Here is a 20,474-nt window from a genome sequence, read left to right on the forward strand (position 1 = left end):
AAACTGGTAGATTGGGCCAGGGCTGAGAGATGTGGTGGGAACCTCATGGGCTAAAGATGTCTCATTCCATTTTGATCTGAGAGGACACCTGGCTTATGAAAACTTTTTTTTATTTCTTTTCTTTACAGGTTATTCAGTGATGTTTTACTAACCACTTCTGAAAAGCCACAGTTTAAGGTAAAGCAAATCGTATCATTTTTTTGGTTTGTGACATATATGAGTTGATTTTGAAACTTCGTGCTTTTAAAAAAATTATTGAGGTAGAACATGATGATTCGATATTTGTGTACATTATGAAATGATCACCAACCCTAGTTAACATCTATCGCTATATATAGTTTTCTTGTGGTGAGAACTTTTAAGATTTAGTCTCAGCAACCCTCAACTATACAATACATTAATAACAGTCACCATGCTATACATTATATCCCATGACTTACTCATTCTGGAACTGGAAATTTGTACCTTTTGGCCCCTTCACCCATTTCATCTGCCCCCTTCCCCCTCCCCAGCCCTGGCAAGTCTGTTCTTTGTCAACAATCTGTCCTCTATGAGTTTGGGTTTTGTTTTGTTTTGTTTTGTTTTGTTTTTAGATTCCACATATAGGTGAGATCATATGGTATTTGTCTTTCTCTGACCTATTTCACTTAGCATAATACCACAAAGCTCCATTCATGTTGTTGTAGATAGAAGGATTTCTTTCTTCTTTTTTATGGTTGAGTAGTATTCCATTGTATACACCCCCATTTTCTTTATCCATGCACCCATTGATGGACACTTAGATTGTTTCCATATGTTGGCTATTGTAAATAATGCTGCAGTGAACATGGGAGTGTATATCTTTTCAATTTAGTGTTTTCATTTCCTTCAGATACATACCCAGGAGGGGAATTGCTGGATCATATGGTAGTTCTATTTTTAATTTTTTGACAAACCTCCATACTATTTTGCCTAGTGGCTGTACCAGTTTACATCTCCACCAGTAATGTACAAGGTTTCTCTTTTCTGCACATCCTCATCAAAAGTTGTTATTTCTCAGGGCGCCTAGGCGACTCAGTCAGTTGAGCGTCCGACTTTGGCTCAGGTCATGATCTTGTGGTTCACGAGTTTGAACCCTGCGTCAGTTCTGTGCTGACAGCGTAGAGCCTGGAGCCTGCTTCAGATTCTGTGTCTCCCTCTCTCTCTGCCTCTCCCCTGCTTGTACTCTGTCTCTCTCTCAAAAATAAATCAACATTAAAATTTTTTTAAAAGTTTTTTCTCATCTTTTTGATAATAGCCATTGTAACAGATGTGAAGTGATACCTCTTGTGGTTTTGATTTGCATTTGCAGGATGATTAGTGATGTTGAGCACCTTTTCATTACCTGTTGGCCATTTGTGTGTCAAGTTAGTGCTTTTTTAAAGGGAACAAAAGAAGGTACAATATTTTTTTATTGGCATATAGTTAACGTACCATATCCTCTTATTTTGCATACATCAAAGTGATTTGATATTTTTAGTTTTTTTTTTCCTTTTTTCTTTAAAGAGAGTGCGAGCAGGGGAGAGGGACAGAGGGAGAATGTTTTTTTTTTTTTTAATGTTTATTATTTTGAGAGAGGGAGAGAGAGAGTGTACATGTGCACAAGCCAGGGGAGGACAGAGGGAGAGGGAGAGACAGAATCCTGAGCAAAATCCTCATGGTCAGCATGGTACCCAATGCAGAGCTTGATGTCACAACTGTGAGATCATGACCTGAGCCAAAAGAGTCAAGCTTAACTGACTGAGCCACCTAGGTGCCCAATATTTTTATATGTTATGAAATGGTCCCCATGATAAGTCTAGTTGCCATCTTTTACCACACAAAAGTATTAAAATATTATTGACTGTATTCCCTATGCTGTATATTATATACCCATGACTTACTTATTTTACCTAAACTTACTTAGTTTAGGTACAGTATTTATAATAGTGAATATTTGAAAACAATCATAATGTTTTACAATTAGGGAATAGTTTAATAATTATGGTACATCTGTTTAATAAAATGTTTTTTATCTAATAAAAGTAAATTTTATTTATTTATTTACTGTTTATTTATTTTTGAGAGAGAGAGTGTGAGCAGGGGAGGGGCAGAGAGAGAGGGAAACACAGCATCTGAAGCAGGCTCCAGGTTCTGGGCGGTCAGCACAGAACCCAGTGTGGGGGCCTGAACCCATGAGCTGTGAGATCATGACCTGAGCCAAAGCCAGTCGCTTAACTGACTGAGCCAGCTAGGTACCCCAAAAGTCAAACTTATAAAGACATGTAGTAGCACGAAAAATGATTATTTGGGCTTAGGGGGAAAAAGCAGGATATAAAATACAATGTGTGAATACCTGTGTCAAAAAAAAAAGGAATACTTGTGTCTAGAGAAAGGCAGGAAGGAAATATCCTGGGAAGTAGCAGTGTTGTGTAGTATCATGGAGAGAAAAAGCTCAGGTTGATGCCTTACTGTGCTTTTTTCATACCAGCTATTAATCTGAGGCTGGTTTTCTCAGACATGACATTTGACATTTTGGGCCAGATGGTTGTTTGCTGTGGGGGGCTGTCCTGTGCATTGTCGGAGGTTAAGCAACATCGCTGGCCTGTACCCACTAGATGTGAGCAGTACTTCCACCCCACACATTGTGATAATAAAAAAGGTCTCCAAAAATTGTCCAGTGTCCCCTGGAGAGAGGAGGGGGCAAGACTACCCCCATTTGAGATCCAGTCATCTATGGGCCTAATCTTTGAGTTGATGTTTACTCAGTGTGTACAGTTGATGAGTAACACCTGTTTATTGTCCTTGGTCAACTGAGATGATCTATGTGAGCGCCTGGTTCAGGGCCTGGCTCTCCTCAGTGCTCATGGTTGAGTTTGCTTTGGGCAGTAGAATGAAGGCTGATTCTTTCTCCTCTCCATATTCTAAAAGAAAATGTAATACTATTATTAAATTCAATTTAGGAAAAACAATGGGATCAGGAGATTGTACAGGAGAGGAAGAAGCTTTCCTCTGTCCTGTTTTTTGCCAGTCCGAGGAGTTCCAACAAAAACAGCTTATTTGGATCTGAAGTAGGAAAGAAAAACTCTTAAGTTCTTCTCTTCCTCACTGAAACTCCTCAGGAAATATATTCAGCCTTGTAAATAAACATGTTCTTCCAAGCCCTGAAAGTCCAGCCCAGGATTATTATTAGACCTTGTTCTTTCTCTGAATCAGAGCATCTGTGCAGCAATGACAACGTGATTTTAAAAACCAAGGTTAATTTCTTGTATGTGCACTTTTTTTCTGGAAAGAGACACAAGAAACTGGTGACATCGGTTGCCTCCATAAAGGAGAACTAGGTGGCAGACTTCTTACTGTGTATGTACCCTTTCATAGCTTTGAATTTTGAACCCTATTACCTACTCAAACGTTTTTTAAAAGAATAATAGAGACAAAAAAGTTCAATGTGATCCAGGTGTCTTGTTTCCCAGGCCTGAGCTCCTTGTGGCTTGAGAGACTAATAAATTAAGAGATGACAGGCTCAGAAGCATACCAGGTACCAGGCTATAGTTAAGAGCATCTTCTGGCAGGAAAAAGCTTACTCTTGGGAAATTTAGAAAGTAAATCTTTCACAGAGAAAATTCCTCTGAAGTTACAAAATAGTAAAATATTATAATTACTTGAATTTGTGTGTGTTCGTTCCAATAAGCTGTATATGTTTTTTATTTTTTATTATAAGTGTACAGTTGAGTAGTGTTAACTGTATTTACATTTGTTGTGTAACATATCCCTGGAATGTTTTTATCTTGCTAACTGAAACCCAAGACCCATCAAACCATCCCCAGCCCTTGGCAAATACAATTCTACTCTCGGCTTCTAGGACTTTGACTATTTCAGATACCTCATATGAAATGGAAGCACACAGTATTTGTTCTTTTGTGACTGGCTTATTTCAGTCATGTCCTTTAGGTTCATCAATGTTGTAGCATGTGACAGGATTTCCTTCTTTTTAAAGGCTGAATACTATTCCACTGTGTGTCTTAACCACATTTTGTTTCGCCATTCCTCTGTTGGTGGACATTTAGGCATTTTTTACCTCTTGGCTATTGTGGATAATGCTGCAATGCACTTGGGTGTGCAAGTATCTCTTTTAAGATCCTGCTTTCAATTCTTTTGGATATGTATACCGAGAAGTGGCATTGCTGGATCGTATGGTAATTCCGTTTTTAGTTTTTTGGGAACCTCCATGCTGTCTTCCACAGCAGCTGCACCATTTTACATTCCTACCATCAGTGTGGTGGGACTCCGATTTTTCCACATCCTTGCCAACACTCGTTATTTTCTGTTGGTTTTGGTGGTGACCATCCTATGTATATGAGGTGAGATCTCATCATGGTTTTCTTTTGCAGCCCTCTAATGATGAGAGGTGTTGATTAATCTTTTCGTATACTTGTTGGCCATTTGTAAACCTTTGGAGAAATGTCTCTTCAGGCCCTTGACCCATTTTTTTCCCCTTAGATTTTCTGATCTTTTTTTTTTTTCAGCTTTATTCTAGTATAATCTATTTTTTTGTGACAAATCCATTTTTTAGTTGGGTTGCTTTTGTTGTTGTTGAGTTTTAAGAGTTCTTTATATATTTTGGCTCTTAATCCCTTATGAAATATAGGATTTCCAGTGACTTTCTCCCATTCCATAGGTTCCTTTTTACTCTGTTGATTGTTTCCTTTGATGTGCAGAAGTTTCTAAAAAGTTCCATCTGTCTGTCTCTGCTTTTCTTGCCTTTGCTCTTGGTGTCTCGTCCAAAATCACTGTCAAATCCAGTGTCATGAAGCTTTTGTTTTGTTCTAGGACTTTTATACTTTTAGGTCGTTAGTCCAATTTTGAGTTAATTTTTGCATATAGTATAAGGTAGGGGTCCAGGTTCATTCTTTTACATGTAGATATTCAATTTTCCCAGCATTTATTGAAGACACTGTCTTTTCTCTACTATGCCCCTTCTGGCACCCTAGTCAAAGATCATTTGACTGTACACATGAGGGTTTATTTCTAGGCTATTCTGTCTCTTTGGTTTGTGTATCTGTCTTTAAGCCTGTATAACATTATTTTGATTTGTGTAGTTTTGTGTTATATTTTGAAATCAAGAAATGTGGTGCCTCCAATTTTGGTCTTTTTTTTTTCAAGATGGTTTTGGCAATTTGGAGTCCCTTGAGTATTACTTGAATTACTTGAAACATGTTTATTTATGCATTTTATATATTGCTTAAAAATGGTAATGAGGTAAGCATGATGGGAATGCCAGAGGTGTTCAGGATAGTATTCAAGTGGGTATTTTGTAACTGATTTTATTCCAGATGCCCTCCTTCATGATAACCAACTGCTCCTTTATCAAAACCAGGACTTGAGAACATCTCTGGCCATTTAACTCAGTGGATTATGTACTTTTTCTTCTTTCAGATTCCCACAAAGTTAAAAGAGGCATTGAGAATTGCCAAAGAATGTATAGAAAAAAGACTAATTGAAGAACAGAAGCAGGTAAATTGCTAGTAGTTCCTTATTGTTTTTTCATCTTTCAGTTTTCACATCCTGTGCCATAGTATTCACAGTGACTTACTTTTGACTGGCTGTTCATTCCATAAACATTTCTTGCATCCTCACTCTGAACTGGACTCCATGCTCAATGCTGTGAGAGAGCCAGATGCTTCACAGTCCTTCCCTCAAGGTGCTCAGCTTATGGGGAAAACAAACATGCCTATAAAGGGTGGTCAGCATTTCTGATTGGGGCAGGCAGTATGGTGGTGGGGCACATGTGGTCCTTACTCTAAAAGTGCTAGGAGCCACACTTGTCTTCTATAGAAGAGGGAAAGGCAGGAAGGAACGGGGAAAAATGGAAAAGGTCTTCATCTTCTGGCATACTCTTTTCCCAGACATCCAGACCCGAGCTTGGAGGCAGACAGGCTGAGCAAGGAAAGAATTTTCATCCAAATAATTTGATTTGGCAAAACTTGTTAGAGATTTTCATTAACATAGGATATACTTACTTTGTGGTGAATTGTGGTCTCTTAAAGATTCACCAGCATCGAAGACTGACAAGAGCCCAGTCTCACCATGGATCTGAAGAAGAGAGGAAAAAGAGAAAGATTTTAGCTCGAAAGGTAAGCCTGATGTCTCTGAATTCTCTCTGTGAATTCTTGACTACATGTGAAGAAAGTTCTTAGGTTAATAGTGCATGTTTAGTTAAAGACAAGATTTTGTGCTATGTCTCCTTGAAAGCTAAAACTAGTTCCAGATGACTGGTTTGCAGCTTTTAAAAAAGAGCCATATAATATCAGCAGAGAAATGGACCATATAGTTTCCTGGCTTGCTGGGCTGATTACAGCCTAATGTAATTGAGGAGAATGACTGGCTTGAGAAAGTACACTCAGCTTTCTTGGTTTTGTTCCCCCTTTGTTTGTGGCTTCTTAACTGTATTAAGTTATGAGGTCAGATATGACCTTGTATGTAGCTAGTTTAACTTTGTGCCTGGAAAATATTTGTATTCTAACTCTCAGCTTCAGTGTGTTTATGCTTTACTTTTCCCCATCTCTCTTTTATTTTTAAAGAAGTCAAAACGGTCTGCTGTTGAAAACAGTGAAGAGTATTCAGCAAAATATAGCAACTCCAATAATTCAGGTAACTGGTTAAAGATTATCGTGGGGCCCTAGGACCCAAAGGTCAGGACTTGGAGTCGTTTTTGGTTTCTGGTGGCCAGAGACTGGGCAGTGTAGGGAACAGAAGAACCTTGCCCCTAGTGAAGGATTGTGACAACATGCAAGGGCTCACAGGACTCAAGTGCTGGAAGAATCCTCTGAGGTTATGGGGTAACACAGCCTCCTCATTGATAGTGAGACTTGATCAACCAAAGATGAGCATTAGCCATGTTGAAAAACCAATCCAACTTACAATACAAGGCCTCCTGTTTGTCAGTAGAACCTGCATGAACAGAAACAACCCTGAATCCTGCCCTGTACTTCAGTCCCCACATGGTGGGAGGATGTGCCCTCATATGTGGGTTAAGGAATGGACTCAACGGTGTGTGGGGATGGCAAGAAGCATCCTTCCAGAAGGACTGTGGTGGTACAGAGAGGACTATCCTGGACTGGCAGTCCTAGCTGTCACTCCTGGCGACCCCTTGCCCAGCCCTGCTGGCCTTGGGCCTTAATGTCTCCATCTTTGGAAATCAGAGCTAGATTAAATGATCCCTTGGAGACTGCCAGTTCTTCCACCTTATGCACTTTTTGAATCTTTTTTTTCCCCCCTTCCACCTTATGCATGTATCCGAGGTAGAGTTCCACATAGAGAAGGAAAGGCTTCATCTAACCCGAAGCAGCTTTGGCTTAGCCCGGAGGGCCAAGGAAAGGGGAGGTTTTGTTAGGTTCAGGGATAGCTGCATATACTTTCAGGCTGGAGAAGGGCCAAGCAAAGAGAGAGAGAAGCTGAAGTTGTATGAGAGAATGGTAGGGGGCTGGAAGGCCAAGAGGTTAGCCGCAGGACCCCAACTGTCAGTCTCACCAGGGAGGAAGCCCATCCATCTCTTCTGGGATGTAGGAGCCAGGAGGGCTGGGTGAAGAGGCAGAGACATTTAAAAATAGAAGGAAGGGAGGACATCGAGGGTGTTCCCAACTCATGCCTTCTCAGGTCTCTGCACAGTCAGTGAGGAGATGGCTGTCAGGGAGCACAGGACCTGAAGGCCGGACCAGCCGAAGCCAGAGATCACAGGCAGTGTGGGAGGGGCTGGAAGTTGGGAGAGTTGGGCTGGAAGTCACCCACTCCAGGAAGAGGGGAGAATGTGCTGATACCACTGCCTGTAGCGTGCAGCCGCCACAGAAGGGAAGAGAGGCGGGAAGCCCCAGTGAGGATGAAGGCCTGCTTCTCAGATACAGCAGCTGCTGTGGCTGGCGGGTAATTTCAGAGCTGGAGGTCTCTTTTCTCCATGGTTGATGTAATGGACATGGGCCAGTCTTTGTCATCATTAGGCTGAAACTCATGTCTCCAACCAGCATGTCTGACAGACATTCTGTCCGGCAACTAATTTTTTCCAAGCAGAGAAAGCCTGGCTCAGGGTCCTCCACCTTCCCGAGGCCCGGCCTGCCTGCAAGGTTCTGGGCCGGATGCAGCCAGATGAGATTCCAAGGACTCCAAGACCCCACCGCACCCTCAAGGTGTTCAGGAAAGCCAAGTAGCAGTTGGCAGAAATGTAAACATTATCTCCAGACCCCACCGGAATCACAGATTCGGTGTTTTCCCCTTTAAAATCTATGTTAGCACAACAAAGCAGTGGGAAGACAGGATGGGTTGGGTTTTGCCTCCTTTTTCAGTAAAATGCCTCTCATATTTAAACAGGGTGGTGAGAGCATATTGTGAATAGTGAAAAGCCACTCGGCTTGAGGGAGGTGCGGTTTAATTCAGACATTTTTCCTCATGCCCAGCGTCCATGCCATGTCCAACCTGTCCTGTGGGCAGTGGGTGAGGTCATGGTTGGAGGCTTCTCAGGGACATGATCACAGCCACCCCTGGAGCCTCGGTTAACCCTTCCATAGGACCTCTGTGTCAGGGGGCAGCCTTCATGTTGCCACAGAAGGGCTTATGTAGGAGCCTCTATCTGCTTATTGGGCCACTTCTATGTCAGGCCAGGAGAATATTCTCTGGAGACTTCTGAGCAATGGGGAGATGCTGAGAACTTGAGAATATGGGGAATATGCATATTGTTTTAATGTAAATAATGGTATTTGCTGGATTTCCGCTAAGAAGAGGCCTGGGAGACCCACACGCTGAATAGGCTGACCCTACCTAATTGATAAAATGGAACTTCTACAGAGAGCATTGCTAGGTGGATGCTGTGGGGAACTCTCACTTCCTTTGGAGAGGCCTCCACTGGACTGCTCTGTCCCTCTCTGTCTCTCTCTGTCCCCTGTATTGCTTGTGGCCATTGTCATTTGGCGTTCATTATCCAGGGACAGAAGCTGGGTCAGGAAAAGATACTACAGCCAACTGCACAAGTCGTTGACAGCTCAAAGTTGTTTTCAACCAGGCAGAGTGTGGGGAGCAGTGGGTGGCAAGGAGCCTTCAGTGGCCTGGGGAGGAAACATGCCCTACACAGCAGTGATAGCCTGTGGTCACTGAGTCCAGCCTCTGAATTCCCTGTCCCCCCTCATCTTTTACCATAAGGCCCACCCACTAAGCCACGTGCAGATTCTCAGGCAATGGTGGGTCCCAGCTCAGGCCAGATTCCAGGTGTCTGTCTTTGTCCCCATGAGGGTTTCTCTGTGTTTTCTCTTAGCAGGATCTGGGGCCAGCTCACCTCTCACATCCCCGTCATCACCGACTCCACCCTCTACAGCAGGTGAGTGATGGAGGCAAAGTAACCCTCTGCCATCCTCTGACCCAGCAGGAGGAGGAATGGGGCCCTTTCTCTTCCTGCCTGGGCCCAAGCGTGTCAGGGGTCAGACAGTACCTGCCTCCTCCAGAGAAAGCGGTGGGACTGCAAATTGGAAGAGCTGAGGGTCTAGATTTCCAAATTCAGACTTCACAGGGAGTGGAATAGTTGATTTCAGAGGCAGTAGCCACCCTCTGCTTCCAGCCAGCTCTCTTGCTGAAAAGCCTCACGCAGGGCTCCTCAGATCAGAGCTCGCCTCGGTACATGCTGAGCTGAACAAAACAGTTGCTCTGCTGCCCAGGCGCCTTGTTCTGCCAGAGCTGTCTCTTCAGGGAGCCCAGCCACAATGTCTGTGTGGTCACAGAGCAGAACTGGTGAGATGCCCAGGTGTGGGAGTGACCTAACCACCGAACTTCTGATTTCCCGATAACTGTTGGTGCTCTGTTCTGCTCTGTAACACGTTTAGTCCTGGGAATATTTTTGTGGCCTTTGTTTTGCCTTTGTGAATTAAATCAGATTACGATGAGTTTTGTTTGAAAAATGTAGAAAGAATTTATCTTGGGGAATATTTATAAAAATAATCTCCAATTTCGTGGAATAGTCTCATGATGCTCTTTCCCTCTTTCCTATTTGAACTAATATCTCTTCCCTGACCATTTTGCTAGCCTCATAAAAACACATTGGGAAACCAGTCATATTTCTTTTCACTTCTTAAAGGAACCAGATGTTTTCAATGTCAGAGGAGCTGGTTCTGCCATTCAGAGCTTGTCAGCTGTGCATGGAAGAGTTGCTGCAGCTGTCTGAAGGGAGGGTCATTGCCTGGGCTTGATTTATGAGCTGACAGTTCCATGTTCATCAAGGATTAAGGCAGCACCCAGGAGCTATCAAGAGCATTACCCATCTGCTCTCAAATACTTCTAATTGACCTTCTTAGGAAAATGAAAAGCAAGCATAAAGGGAATAGTTTACAAACTTCTGCTATAAGAGTGTACAAACTTCTTACTCAGCTTACTTCTGGCTGGTGGGTCTCTCCTCTTGCTGACCGAGGATGGTTACTGGTGGTTTGCTGGGGAATGCTCTGGGCCAGGACCCGTTTTGAGGAGCCAAGTACCTGGCTTGTGGGAATGATCATTCTTTTCCCTGGCTGACTTTGTCAGCAGATTTTGCAAGAAAGCCCCCAAATATTGATCAAGGGAGAATCTCGTCTTTTCCGTCTTGTGTAGGGGTGAGTTGTATAGGCTGGTCAGAAATTTCTGGAGCTCCACTGCCCAGATCATGTTGAACCATTTTCTGGAAGAAAGGATATTAATTTCATACCCCTTAGACATTTGAAGGAAATTGGAGAGAATGAATAGTGAGAACCCATAAACCCTTTAACATATAAGGTGTCTCTTTAATCATATTGAACATCTACTGTATGCATTAGGTATAGTCCTGGGAAGTTAACTGCCAGTTCTCATTTTTAAATGCGTCAGGGAATTCTCCATCTATATGGATTTTTTTTTTTTCATGAATCCTCTGATTTACCTGTGTTTTGAATGGGAGCTATCTCATACTGTAGCAGGTTTGCATGAGATGAGGGAATTTTCAGAAGGAGAGAAGAAAAAGGGGGAATTTTTGGTAATGAGAGTCAATGTTGGAAAAACTTTGAGGTGAGTGGGAGTGGTAGGGGGCGTTACTGTGAATTTTGATCATACCTATTCTGAAAGGGAGTTGTGAGGATCGAGAGGGAAAAATATGTGAGGCCCCAAGCACAAAGCCTGGCACAAGTGATAAGTTCCCAGCAAATACCGGCTCCTTCTTTCCTTTATCTCCTTTAACGTTTTGTTGATGAAATTAGCAACTCAGCCCTAAAGACTGTACTCTGACCTCTGCTGGGCACTTATTGTAATGCATCTCTTAAAAATGAGAACTAGCCTTTGCCTGTCAACCCAGCATTTCTGGCCTTGAACAATGAATTTATTCATTATTTATGATGCATTTAGTGAGAGGCTGAAATGTGCTGGGCACTGTGGTTGGCCCTGGCTTACAGGGACGAATAGACAGGGACCTAGCTCATGTGGAGTCGCATTTCTAGAGCCTCTCAAGAGCTCCAAAATGATAGACATAATTAAGCAAATGCTTTCCTTGAGGTCCAACCATGGTAATTTTCTTTTTTTTTCCTCCCAATATTTACCCTCTTTCAATAGAGAATCTCCCCCCCGAAAATCTAGTCCTCCAGCAAGCAGCGTCCCAAGCTTCTGTGCTGTGTGAGGCACGAGGGAGCCACAAACACGTAGTAGCTTCATGCAGCTGTGCCCATGGCTGATGCTCCGTAAATCCTTGTTGCTGGATTTGCTTGGGCTTGCTCTGCCTTCAGGGCCTCTGCTGGGACAGAGCAGACTCCCAGCCTAGGGTGGCATCTTCTGGCTGGTCAGCCCCCTGCTTAGACTGGCCCCTCCTTCCAGGACAGGAGGCCAGGCTTCTCCAGTGGGCTCATCTTTCTCGTTGCCTCTCTGCACTGTCTATCTTGTTGCTGGAATCATATTTGCTCTTATCTATATGGCTTTACTTCTAGGCTAAGGTAATGGTTAAAAAAAAAATGGCATGCTTACCTGGGAACCAAGTCAAGGATAGGTCTTCTAGCTTTATGATCAAATGCAATTTTCTCAAGAAAGGAAGGAAAAATCTTCACTTTCAAGGGCTAGTATTAAAAAAAGTATTCTTGCTCAAGGTAGCATCTCAAAAACACAATCTGGGAGCCCCTTGGGAAGGAACTACACCTCAGGCCGGGGAACCTAAACTCAAGGGCGAACACTTGCTAGTTCTGGGACCTTGAACCAGACTGTTGGCCTCCCTGCGCTTCAGGTGTTCCCATGTGTCAGTGAGGATAATGACAGTGCCTGCCTATGGGAGTTATTACAAAGTTCCAGAGCATTTCCTGGGTGTGGGGTTAGAACAGCACTGGGTGTATAGTAATCCCTTGGTACACTGTTCCTTACTGGGACGTCTTGGATGAGTCATTTTCCATGTCTAGGTATTGTTTACCTCATCTGTCAAAGGCAAAAAATGTGGGAATTAAGAGGAGACCATCTCACGGTCCCTTCTAATCAAGCATAGTGTAAATCTACTGGGGGCCCTGTGTGCTCAACAATAGGTCAGCGTAGGCAAGTTCAGTTTGACCGCATTGACTTCCTTCCTGAAAGTATCAGTTTTAAGCACATACATGACAGCTTAGGGTATTCTTAAGCCCTGTTACTTTTAGTATGGAGCAGAATTGACAGATGTTTCTAAGCGAAGGAGTGTCACCCTCATGAGCTCTTTCCAATTGCGTAAGTACGGGGCCTCTCCCATTTCTTACTGCACCTGCCTGCCATGGAGCCTCTTGAGGGATAAATATGTCCCTGAGTTTGGTGGTGATTCCATTGGGAGGGGTGGGATTCTCTAAAACTCTTGTGTTGGATCCTTATATTTTCGGTGAGAACATTCCTTTCTTTTCTGCTAAAGGTTATGCTCCCTACCTCTGGACAGTCACTCTTTCAAGAGCTTTAAAATTCTTTATCCTGACTTTTTTCTTGGTAAATATCACCAACTCGTGTTTACACTCTGTATTCATAGAAATGAGTGGTTTAGAAGATCCAAATCTCCATACACACCGGGTTTGGGAAAGCTAAGTAAAGCAGGAGACTCTACATTATTGTTGTTTTTAATAATTGTATCTAACATATTGTAGGCACTTATTTTGTGCTAGGCACTGTTCTAAGTGATTTACAGTCGTTGTTTTAATCCTTATGAATACCTTCCTATCCAATGAGAGTAGTTTCTACTATAGCTCCATTTTAAAGACACCGAAGCAGAGGCTCTAGTGAGGTGACAGACTTTGACCAAGGTCACACAAGCGGGGGGTGCTAGAGCCAGGATCCAAACTTGCTTCTGTCTTTGCTCTTTTACCCCTACCAATCTTCATCAGGTGCCTGTTCCCTTGGGTGCACTGCAGGGTGCTGTTAAATATTGACCAGTGGCAGGAAAAGAACCCTGAAAGTGGAGTCGGAAAACCCTGGCTGTGGGTCTGCCACTTCCCAGCTGTGACCTTGGACAAGTAATTTCCATTCTTTGAAGCTGTCTTTTAAAGGAATTCCTAATCTGTATTAGGTAACGTGCAAAAACAAAGCTTTATAAGCAGTAAAGTACTACCAAGCATAAGCTATAAATGCCCTGCAAGAGAATTCTAGCCCTTCATGCTTGCAGCTTATAATTTAAAGTAATAATTTTGAGGAGAGAGCTGGCAATTTATAGAAAACTCGGTGTGTAAGAAAGAGTGGAGAGAGAGAAGTTTCATATCTGGAGATCTGGAGGAGGGAAAACAGAGCCTTATGGGCACAAAGTGACCAGAAGCTTAAATAATAGGAAGGATGGTTAAGAATAAATGAGGCACACACACAAAAAATGTATTTATTGAGAATGTTGGAGTTTCCAGAATTTGTCTAGCCAGGTTAAAGTCTGAAACGCAATCTAGGCTCAGAATCCATGTCTCTGGCCATAAGAATTGCCCCCTTTTCTTTTCTTTCTTTTTTTTTTTTTAATTTTTTAAATGTTTATTTTTGAGACAGAGGGAGACAGAGCGCGAGTGGGGAGGGGCAGAGAGAGAGAGGGAGACACAGAATCTGAAACAGGCTCCAGGCTCCGAGCTGTCGGCACAGAGCCTGATGCAGGGCTCAAACCCACAAGCCGTGAGATGATGACCTGAGCCGAAGTCGGATGCTTAACTGACTGAGCCACCCAGGCACCCCACGAATTGCCCCCTTTTCTAAAGACCTACACATACACAAAGCAGTCCCCATCTTTGGGATGAACAGCTCTGCCTGCAGCATTTCTCTGAAGAGTGTATTGGCTCTGCTCTCCCGCCCTCTTAGTCTCCCTCCCCCACTTCCCAGCCCAAGCGTGTAAGCTCCTCCCTTGAGCTGTGGGCTGGTTCGGGTGGAAGTGGCACAGGACAGTATCCCCGGCGTCCTCCCAGAGCTGTCCCACGTGAGTGGTCAGTCTGCCCAGCCCCTCATGGGCCTCATTTCTCAGCCCCTCCACAGACAAAGGGATTTTCCTCTGGACAGTAGGGCACATTGGTTCATCAGGAACTCTGGGATTCCCTGTCAGGGAAGGCATTATCCTTCACATTTCGCCAGGAATCCAGTCAGTCAAAAGGAAGACAAGAACGTTTGCCTTGCTTTTTTTCTTTTTAATGGTTTCATGGCCTAAAGTAAGCAAATGCCACTCACTGACCAGTTCAGCCTGTAGAGCCCAGCTGCCTTCGGGGAGGGGCCTCTCATCCCTGGCCTGGAGCTCGCCTTAGACCTGCCCTGTGCTCCTGCTCTTCCCAACTTTAAAAAGACAGGTCTCCATTTTAGACTATGGAAGGCTTGATTGGAAGAAAGTGGTAGACTTCTTGGTAGACTGTCCTTATTTAGCAATAGAACTAATTGCATTTCCAGGACCCATTCCACTTTTCAGGCGGGGTAGAACCTTCACAGGTCTTCTGAAGTGAGTGTTGTAAACAAAAACAGCACCTAAGTGGCTCAGAAAAACAGAACAAAGAGTATGAAGAGGAAAATGACTCCCTGGTTGCTCTATTAGCATGTTTGCCATGTTCTAAAAAAGTCACAATCATGCTTACGAACCAGTGCGTTTTGCAGTTAAATATAGCCTAGTTTGGCAGTGAGAATAATAAGCATGTGATTCAAACTAATATTTTACTGTCTCTTACTATTTGATTAAATGACACTAAAAGCTGAATAATGACTTGTGTCCCCCTCTCTCTCCCTCTCTCTCTCTGTCTCTGTCTCTGTCTTTGCTGTTTTCAGTAGAGCATGCACCATTTTGAACGTGAATTTTCGGTAAAGTAAGCTATACTGATTTCTCTAACTTTAAAGATGCTCTGTTTCTGGATATGAAATGGGACCCAATGTATCTAGATCACTGAAGTGATGAACAAATGGGAAAGCAGATTTGAGATGATTTCCTTCTCTGAACACTTAAATGAAATGCAGCATCTTTAAAAAGCACCCAAGTGACTTCATTATTCATTTCATTTTCACCCTGACCTTCAAAATCTTCATTTCCCCTCTGATGGTAGTTTTAAAACACAGCCCTAAAACCTAAAAATCAACTGCATGGCGTTTTGGCATATTTTAATTTCACAAAGCAGGGTCCCAAAGTCCTTGTGCAGCAAAAATATCGGTTCCTTATCACTCTGATGAAGGGAAAGAGTGTTAGCTGGTTGAGTTCTTGGTTACAGGAAGACAACTCACTGGCTTTTATAACTGGCAGTAGGGAAAAGTTCTTTTTTAAGCATCCCTAATAATTCTTGAGTTGAGACACGAGTGCAGCCTCCTCATCTATCTGAGGCAGAAGACAAAGGCAGTTGCCAAGAGCTGGGGGCTGCCTGCTTCCAGGGGGTCACTGCTGTCTGTTCTCTCTCGAGGGTAGCCAGCAGCTGTGGTGTTGGTCTGGTGGCCACGTGGCCTCCCCACTTCTATTCGTGGATCACAAAGGAATTCAGATCTACCAAGACCTGTAGACTGCCCACTGCTAAAACTGACCCCAAAGAAAGGGGATCCCCAGATATCCTTCCCACAAGGCTGGTGAGGATGTTTCTGGCAAGACATTCTTTTCTGGGCCTAACATATGCTCTTCCTGCAACGGTCCATGGCCTGTTCCAGGGCCTCTGCTGGATTGCCGGGTTCCCATTAGTTTGGTGGATAGGATTCTGGGGAGGATAGAGTAGTTGATTTTTGGTCTTTTTGCCCAAGAGTAGGTAAGGTGGGAGAGAACTGGATATAATTATAGATCAGCTGTTTTGGAGCATCCCTCATTCTGGGTTTTTGCAGGCCAGTATTTTTCAAAGCTTGGTGAATTCAGTTAGCAACCAATCCAACATGGAATCTGCCTGGTCTTGTCTATGGCCTGGGGACAAGGGCTATCAGAAAACCCGTGGTGGGGAGAGCTTGTTCGCATCTGAGGAGTCAGTGGCATTCAGGCATTAGGCAGTTGTTTCCAGGTTTGCCACAGGCCAAATAGCCAACTCTGAATTTGGCCCTTATTAATACTGCTAATTGTTAGAATGTATTATAGCTTAAGCCCCAACAAACCTTTAAAGGAAGCTTGTGAACTATAGAGAAGGCAAAAAGAAAAAGCCAAAAACCATGGTAGGGCTTACAGTCAGAGACTGAGTCCCTGGTCTGTGTTCCTGCTTCCTCCAGCGTTGGCCTTCTGACTCCCAGACCTCCTCCCCACTTCCAGAGTGTTCTGATCTGGCAAGTTGAGGTCTGGCGTTGCCCTGATAGTACACGTCAAGATCTGCCCTGGTTGTTGCAGGCCCAGTGAGGAAAAGTGGGCCTTGTGGGACATTAGGCCCTTTGGGATTGGTCCGGCCCTCCATGACCCTGCTCTTTACCATTGGATGAGTAGGTCATTTGCTTTACAAGCATGGGTTACTCTGTGGCACTTGGGACTATGTATTTATTTATGCTGCCTACATATTCTGAGAGATTCATTTAAAGTCCTAACAATCTCAGTCTTTACTTGGAAAATGAAGATCCATGTACTGAACATCACCTGCAACTCCCAAACTCTGGGATAGTGAATTTGCACTTTTAACTTTGAGTGCCTGGTGATGAAGCCAAAGTCAAGGGTTGGCTCCTTGTGAAGACCAGGCAGATTTGTTCTGTGCCAAGAGGCAACCCATAGACAAGTCCAGCTGCTGAGGCCTGCCTCTAGCCTCCCAGAATCCTGGGCTAGAGGGGTAACTGGTCTCTGGATGGCCAGCACTATGCCTTTATCAGAAAGAACTCAAGTGCTGTCGCAGCCCAGAGCCTGCCTTCTTTCTTGTAACCTGCAGTGACTCTTCTCCAGGGTCAAAGCACAAAGCTGGCAGGCAGAAACCCTGGAGCTCCTTGACATCAGGCCCTGAATGTCAAGTCCAGATTCTGCCGCCCTTTGCCGGTCATTGGGTAGTGCTGGGGGTTACTGTTGCCCGCTGACTCCTCCAGGCTCTCTCGGTGCTGCAGTTGAGTTCCAAGAGCCTTCAGAGACCATTTCCTCTCCTCCTGGTATTTCATCGGCCACTATCCAAAAACCCCCTTCAGAGGAATGCTTCTGTCACACACCGTCGCTGCTCTTCTCACCTCAGCAATCATTTGTGCGTTTAAAGTCCTTTTTATCTTTGTAGCCCGGTAACATAAAGCTGGGAACATTTGTCCACAATCCACCGTGGCAGAGCACATAATAGAACTTCATTCATTAGTTGTTACTGTATGGAACCAAGGAGAATTACATTTTGTTCATTTGTCTGTATTTAATATTTATTTGTATTGCTGTATTTCCATTATTTGAGAATTCTAAGATTGCAGAGCATGAATGTGTGTATCTGTGTGATTCTTTTAATTTCAGCTGCCTTAGGTTTGGGCAAAAGATGTAAGGAAGGTAAGTGGTTTTCTATGAAATACAAAACTTTAACTGTTATGTGTCACATTTGATAAAAAGGATGCTCTTACCCAAGTATTTTATTGGTGATCCTGAAACACTCACCCATATAAATTCAAGTGGCAGTTGGTATATTTATTTACCATCACAGCTCAGTAGCAGCTTAGGGGGGAAAACTACCTACCAGAATGTCTGGCTGGTGTAGCCCTAGGAGGGGCTGAGGGTAAGGCCAGAAAAAGATAGTGGAGTTACCGAGAGCTGCAAGGGTCACAGGAAATGGGCAACCAACTCTGTGGCACAAGCAAGTGCTTTAAGGAAGGTCTTTGGCTGTACTCCGTTTTTATTTTGTCCTAGGAGAATAATTCATTCATTGATTCAGAACTATAAAATTAAACTGCCAAATGTTCACATGCTTGGAAGCTAAGGGGAAGTTTCAGATACGCTTCCAGTTTCCTTCTCCTTGCCCACTAGGGTAGAGTCTTTCCTGCTGCTTCAGCAAAGATGTAGGGTTAGTGCAGCTCCGTCCTGGCCCTGGGTTAGGCCACAGTGGAAGGAAGGGCGCTGAGGAAGATGCCTCCCTGAGAATACCATTGCCAGGGAGAGAGCCTGCTGCCCCCTGCTTCACTGTTAACGGTTACTCGCATGTTATATTTCTTTAATGCAGCCTAATAGGAAATGACTATTGGAGACAGATGGCCCCGGGGAGCCCATAACTCAGCCCCTCCTTGCCGAGAATCCAGTTTGTCATTTTACATTAAATCACATCCTTCAAATATTGTGTGTGCTGGCGCAGCTAAAGAAACGTTCATCCTTTATTAGTCACTGTTACTCAGGTAGCCCAACTCTGTGCATACAAATGTCTATCTTTACTTGCTAGCTCAGAGGTGGTGCTGCCCAGGACCTGGCTAAAGTAGCTAATGGAGCTTTTCTCTTGGGACCATTGCTAGAATTTGGAAATGGAGTTAGAGCCTCATATACCCAGAGAAAATGTCACTCTGCAGAGTTTCGTGTAATCTGTGATATTTGTTCAGTTTTTTCCCACATGACTATTACTGGGAGAAACGGCAACCTTTAATTACTTCCCCTTTGATGCTTGTAGCTTCCTTGTTCGGTATTTGAAAAAAAAACATACAGCACTGGGTAATCTTGGTCCCTCTGAGGGAGAAACATTTGCAGTCTCCTCAAAGCTCGTTGCACCCAGGACCGAGCAGGAGCCTGTATGCAGGGTGTTTGGAGAGGATACTGACTGCGCGTTCTTTCCTCCGTAGGGATGTCCGCATTACCTCCACCGCCTCCGCCTCCGCCACCAGCAGCTCCCTTGCTTCCTGCGAGCACAGAGGCGCCTACACAGCTTCCGCCCCAGGCTGTGAATGGTGTGAGCCGAGGGGCCTTACTCAGCTCCATCCAGAATTTCCAAAAGGGAACTTTGAGGAAAGCCGAAACCTGTGATCACAGTGCTCCTAAGATCGGCTGAAGATTCGTGTTTACACTTGGAGGGAAAAGTTCTTTGTTTTTTCCTCCCACCTCCAGCCCCTACAGCACTCTTTTTCCGGATGAACAATTGCTGAGCCAGTAAAGCCACATACTGTTTTGCAGATGCTCATCTAAGAGGCTTCTCAAGAGGGAAATATCCAAGTAGAATAAAGTCAGGCTGGCGTTTCTGCCTTAAGAAATAATTCGCTCCTTTATTACCATTTTAAAGGAGTCTTGTTCATCCTCTAATGGGCATCTTTTGGGGGCAGCAGCATATTGGAGTCAACATTTGCACCAACTTAAGGAAATGGACAGAAAAACAATGACAATATTCACTCCCAGCAGTGAATGACCTTTGTGTTGCGATCCCTCCCATCCCATCAGACACTCCCAGAAATGTTCCCCTCATAGTTCATTTCTCTATATAAAGCATTTTCTGGTTATTTCTTAGATTAATTCCCATTCTTGCTACTTTATTTCCTCTTAGACATTAACACCGTAGTCCACAGCATAGTTACGTCATGGAGTCAGAGAAGCAACTGAGTTCATTTTCCACTCAAATAGACGGGGCCAAGTCCATAACATTCTCTAGGTTCTAACAGGAATACTGCTGTGGTTACAGAACTCAGGGCTGCTAAGGCAACCACTCTAGACTCACGGTTCCTTTGAGTTTGAGTGTATTGAGACAGATGTTAACATCAGGAAAAGCTCTTGCCAATTAGAGGACCTTCTTAATCCTCAGCAATAAAGTTAAGTTTGTGGTTTGGGGGAGGGGGTTACTATTACAACAAAAGTAAATTTGGCATCCATAGAAATCAGTTCTGATTTTTGAAAGATTTGTCCAAATATATCATTTTTTTAACGTTACTCATTAGATCCTTTATCCTACAATTTGCTTAAACCCTTAAATTGCACTTTAAAGGATTATAAGTAATCCATTTAAAAATTCAAATACACACATCAGTGTTGGTTACTATGCAGAGAGAATGTCATTGTGTATAGTTTCATTTAATCTGTGACAAATGTTCAGCTGTATTTTTTATTAAAATAAACTATGTCAAGAAAATGTGTTGTCTATAGCTTGGCTAGATATTGTAAGTGGGAATTTTTTGTGGGAGCTTTTAGAAACATAGATCCACACAGTATTTCTAGTTTC

General features: G+C 43.6%; 1 protein-coding gene across 12 annotated transcripts in view; it reads left to right on the forward strand.

Annotated features, from left to right (window-relative positions):
- Positions 1 to 20,384, forward strand: part of PXK (PX domain containing serine/threonine kinase like) — a 74,266-nt gene extending 53,882 nt beyond the window's left edge. For 3 of the 12 annotated variants that reach the window (XM_047094482.1, XM_047094480.1, XM_047094489.1), the window contains 6 exons: positions 129 to 177; positions 5,434 to 5,511; positions 6,045 to 6,131; positions 6,579 to 6,648; positions 9,296 to 9,358; positions 19,114 to 20,384. In XM_047094482.1, the coding sequence (XP_046950438.1) occupies positions 129 to 177; positions 5,434 to 5,511; positions 6,045 to 6,131; positions 6,579 to 6,648; positions 9,296 to 9,358; positions 19,114 to 19,319 (553 nt within the window). In that variant the 3' untranslated portion in view covers positions 19,320 to 20,384. Of the gene's footprint in view, positions 1 to 128; positions 178 to 5,433; positions 5,512 to 6,044; positions 6,132 to 6,578; positions 6,649 to 9,295; positions 9,359 to 15,225; positions 15,264 to 17,812; positions 17,850 to 19,113 lie in introns of all 12 variants that reach the window. The other 9 variants (XM_047094490.1, XM_047094492.1, XM_047094483.1 and 6 more) reach the window with 9 other exon arrangements.
- The last annotated feature ends 90 nt before the right edge of the window (positions 20,385 to 20,474 follow it).

Source organism: Lynx rufus, unplaced genomic scaffold (assembly GCF_022079265.1).
Source record: "Lynx rufus isolate CCGP_SWC_20201006 ecotype Redwood Valley unplaced genomic scaffold, mLynRuf1.p SCAF_4, whole genome shotgun sequence".
NCBI classification, from domain to species: domain Eukaryota; kingdom Metazoa; phylum Chordata; class Mammalia; order Carnivora; family Felidae; genus Lynx; species Lynx rufus.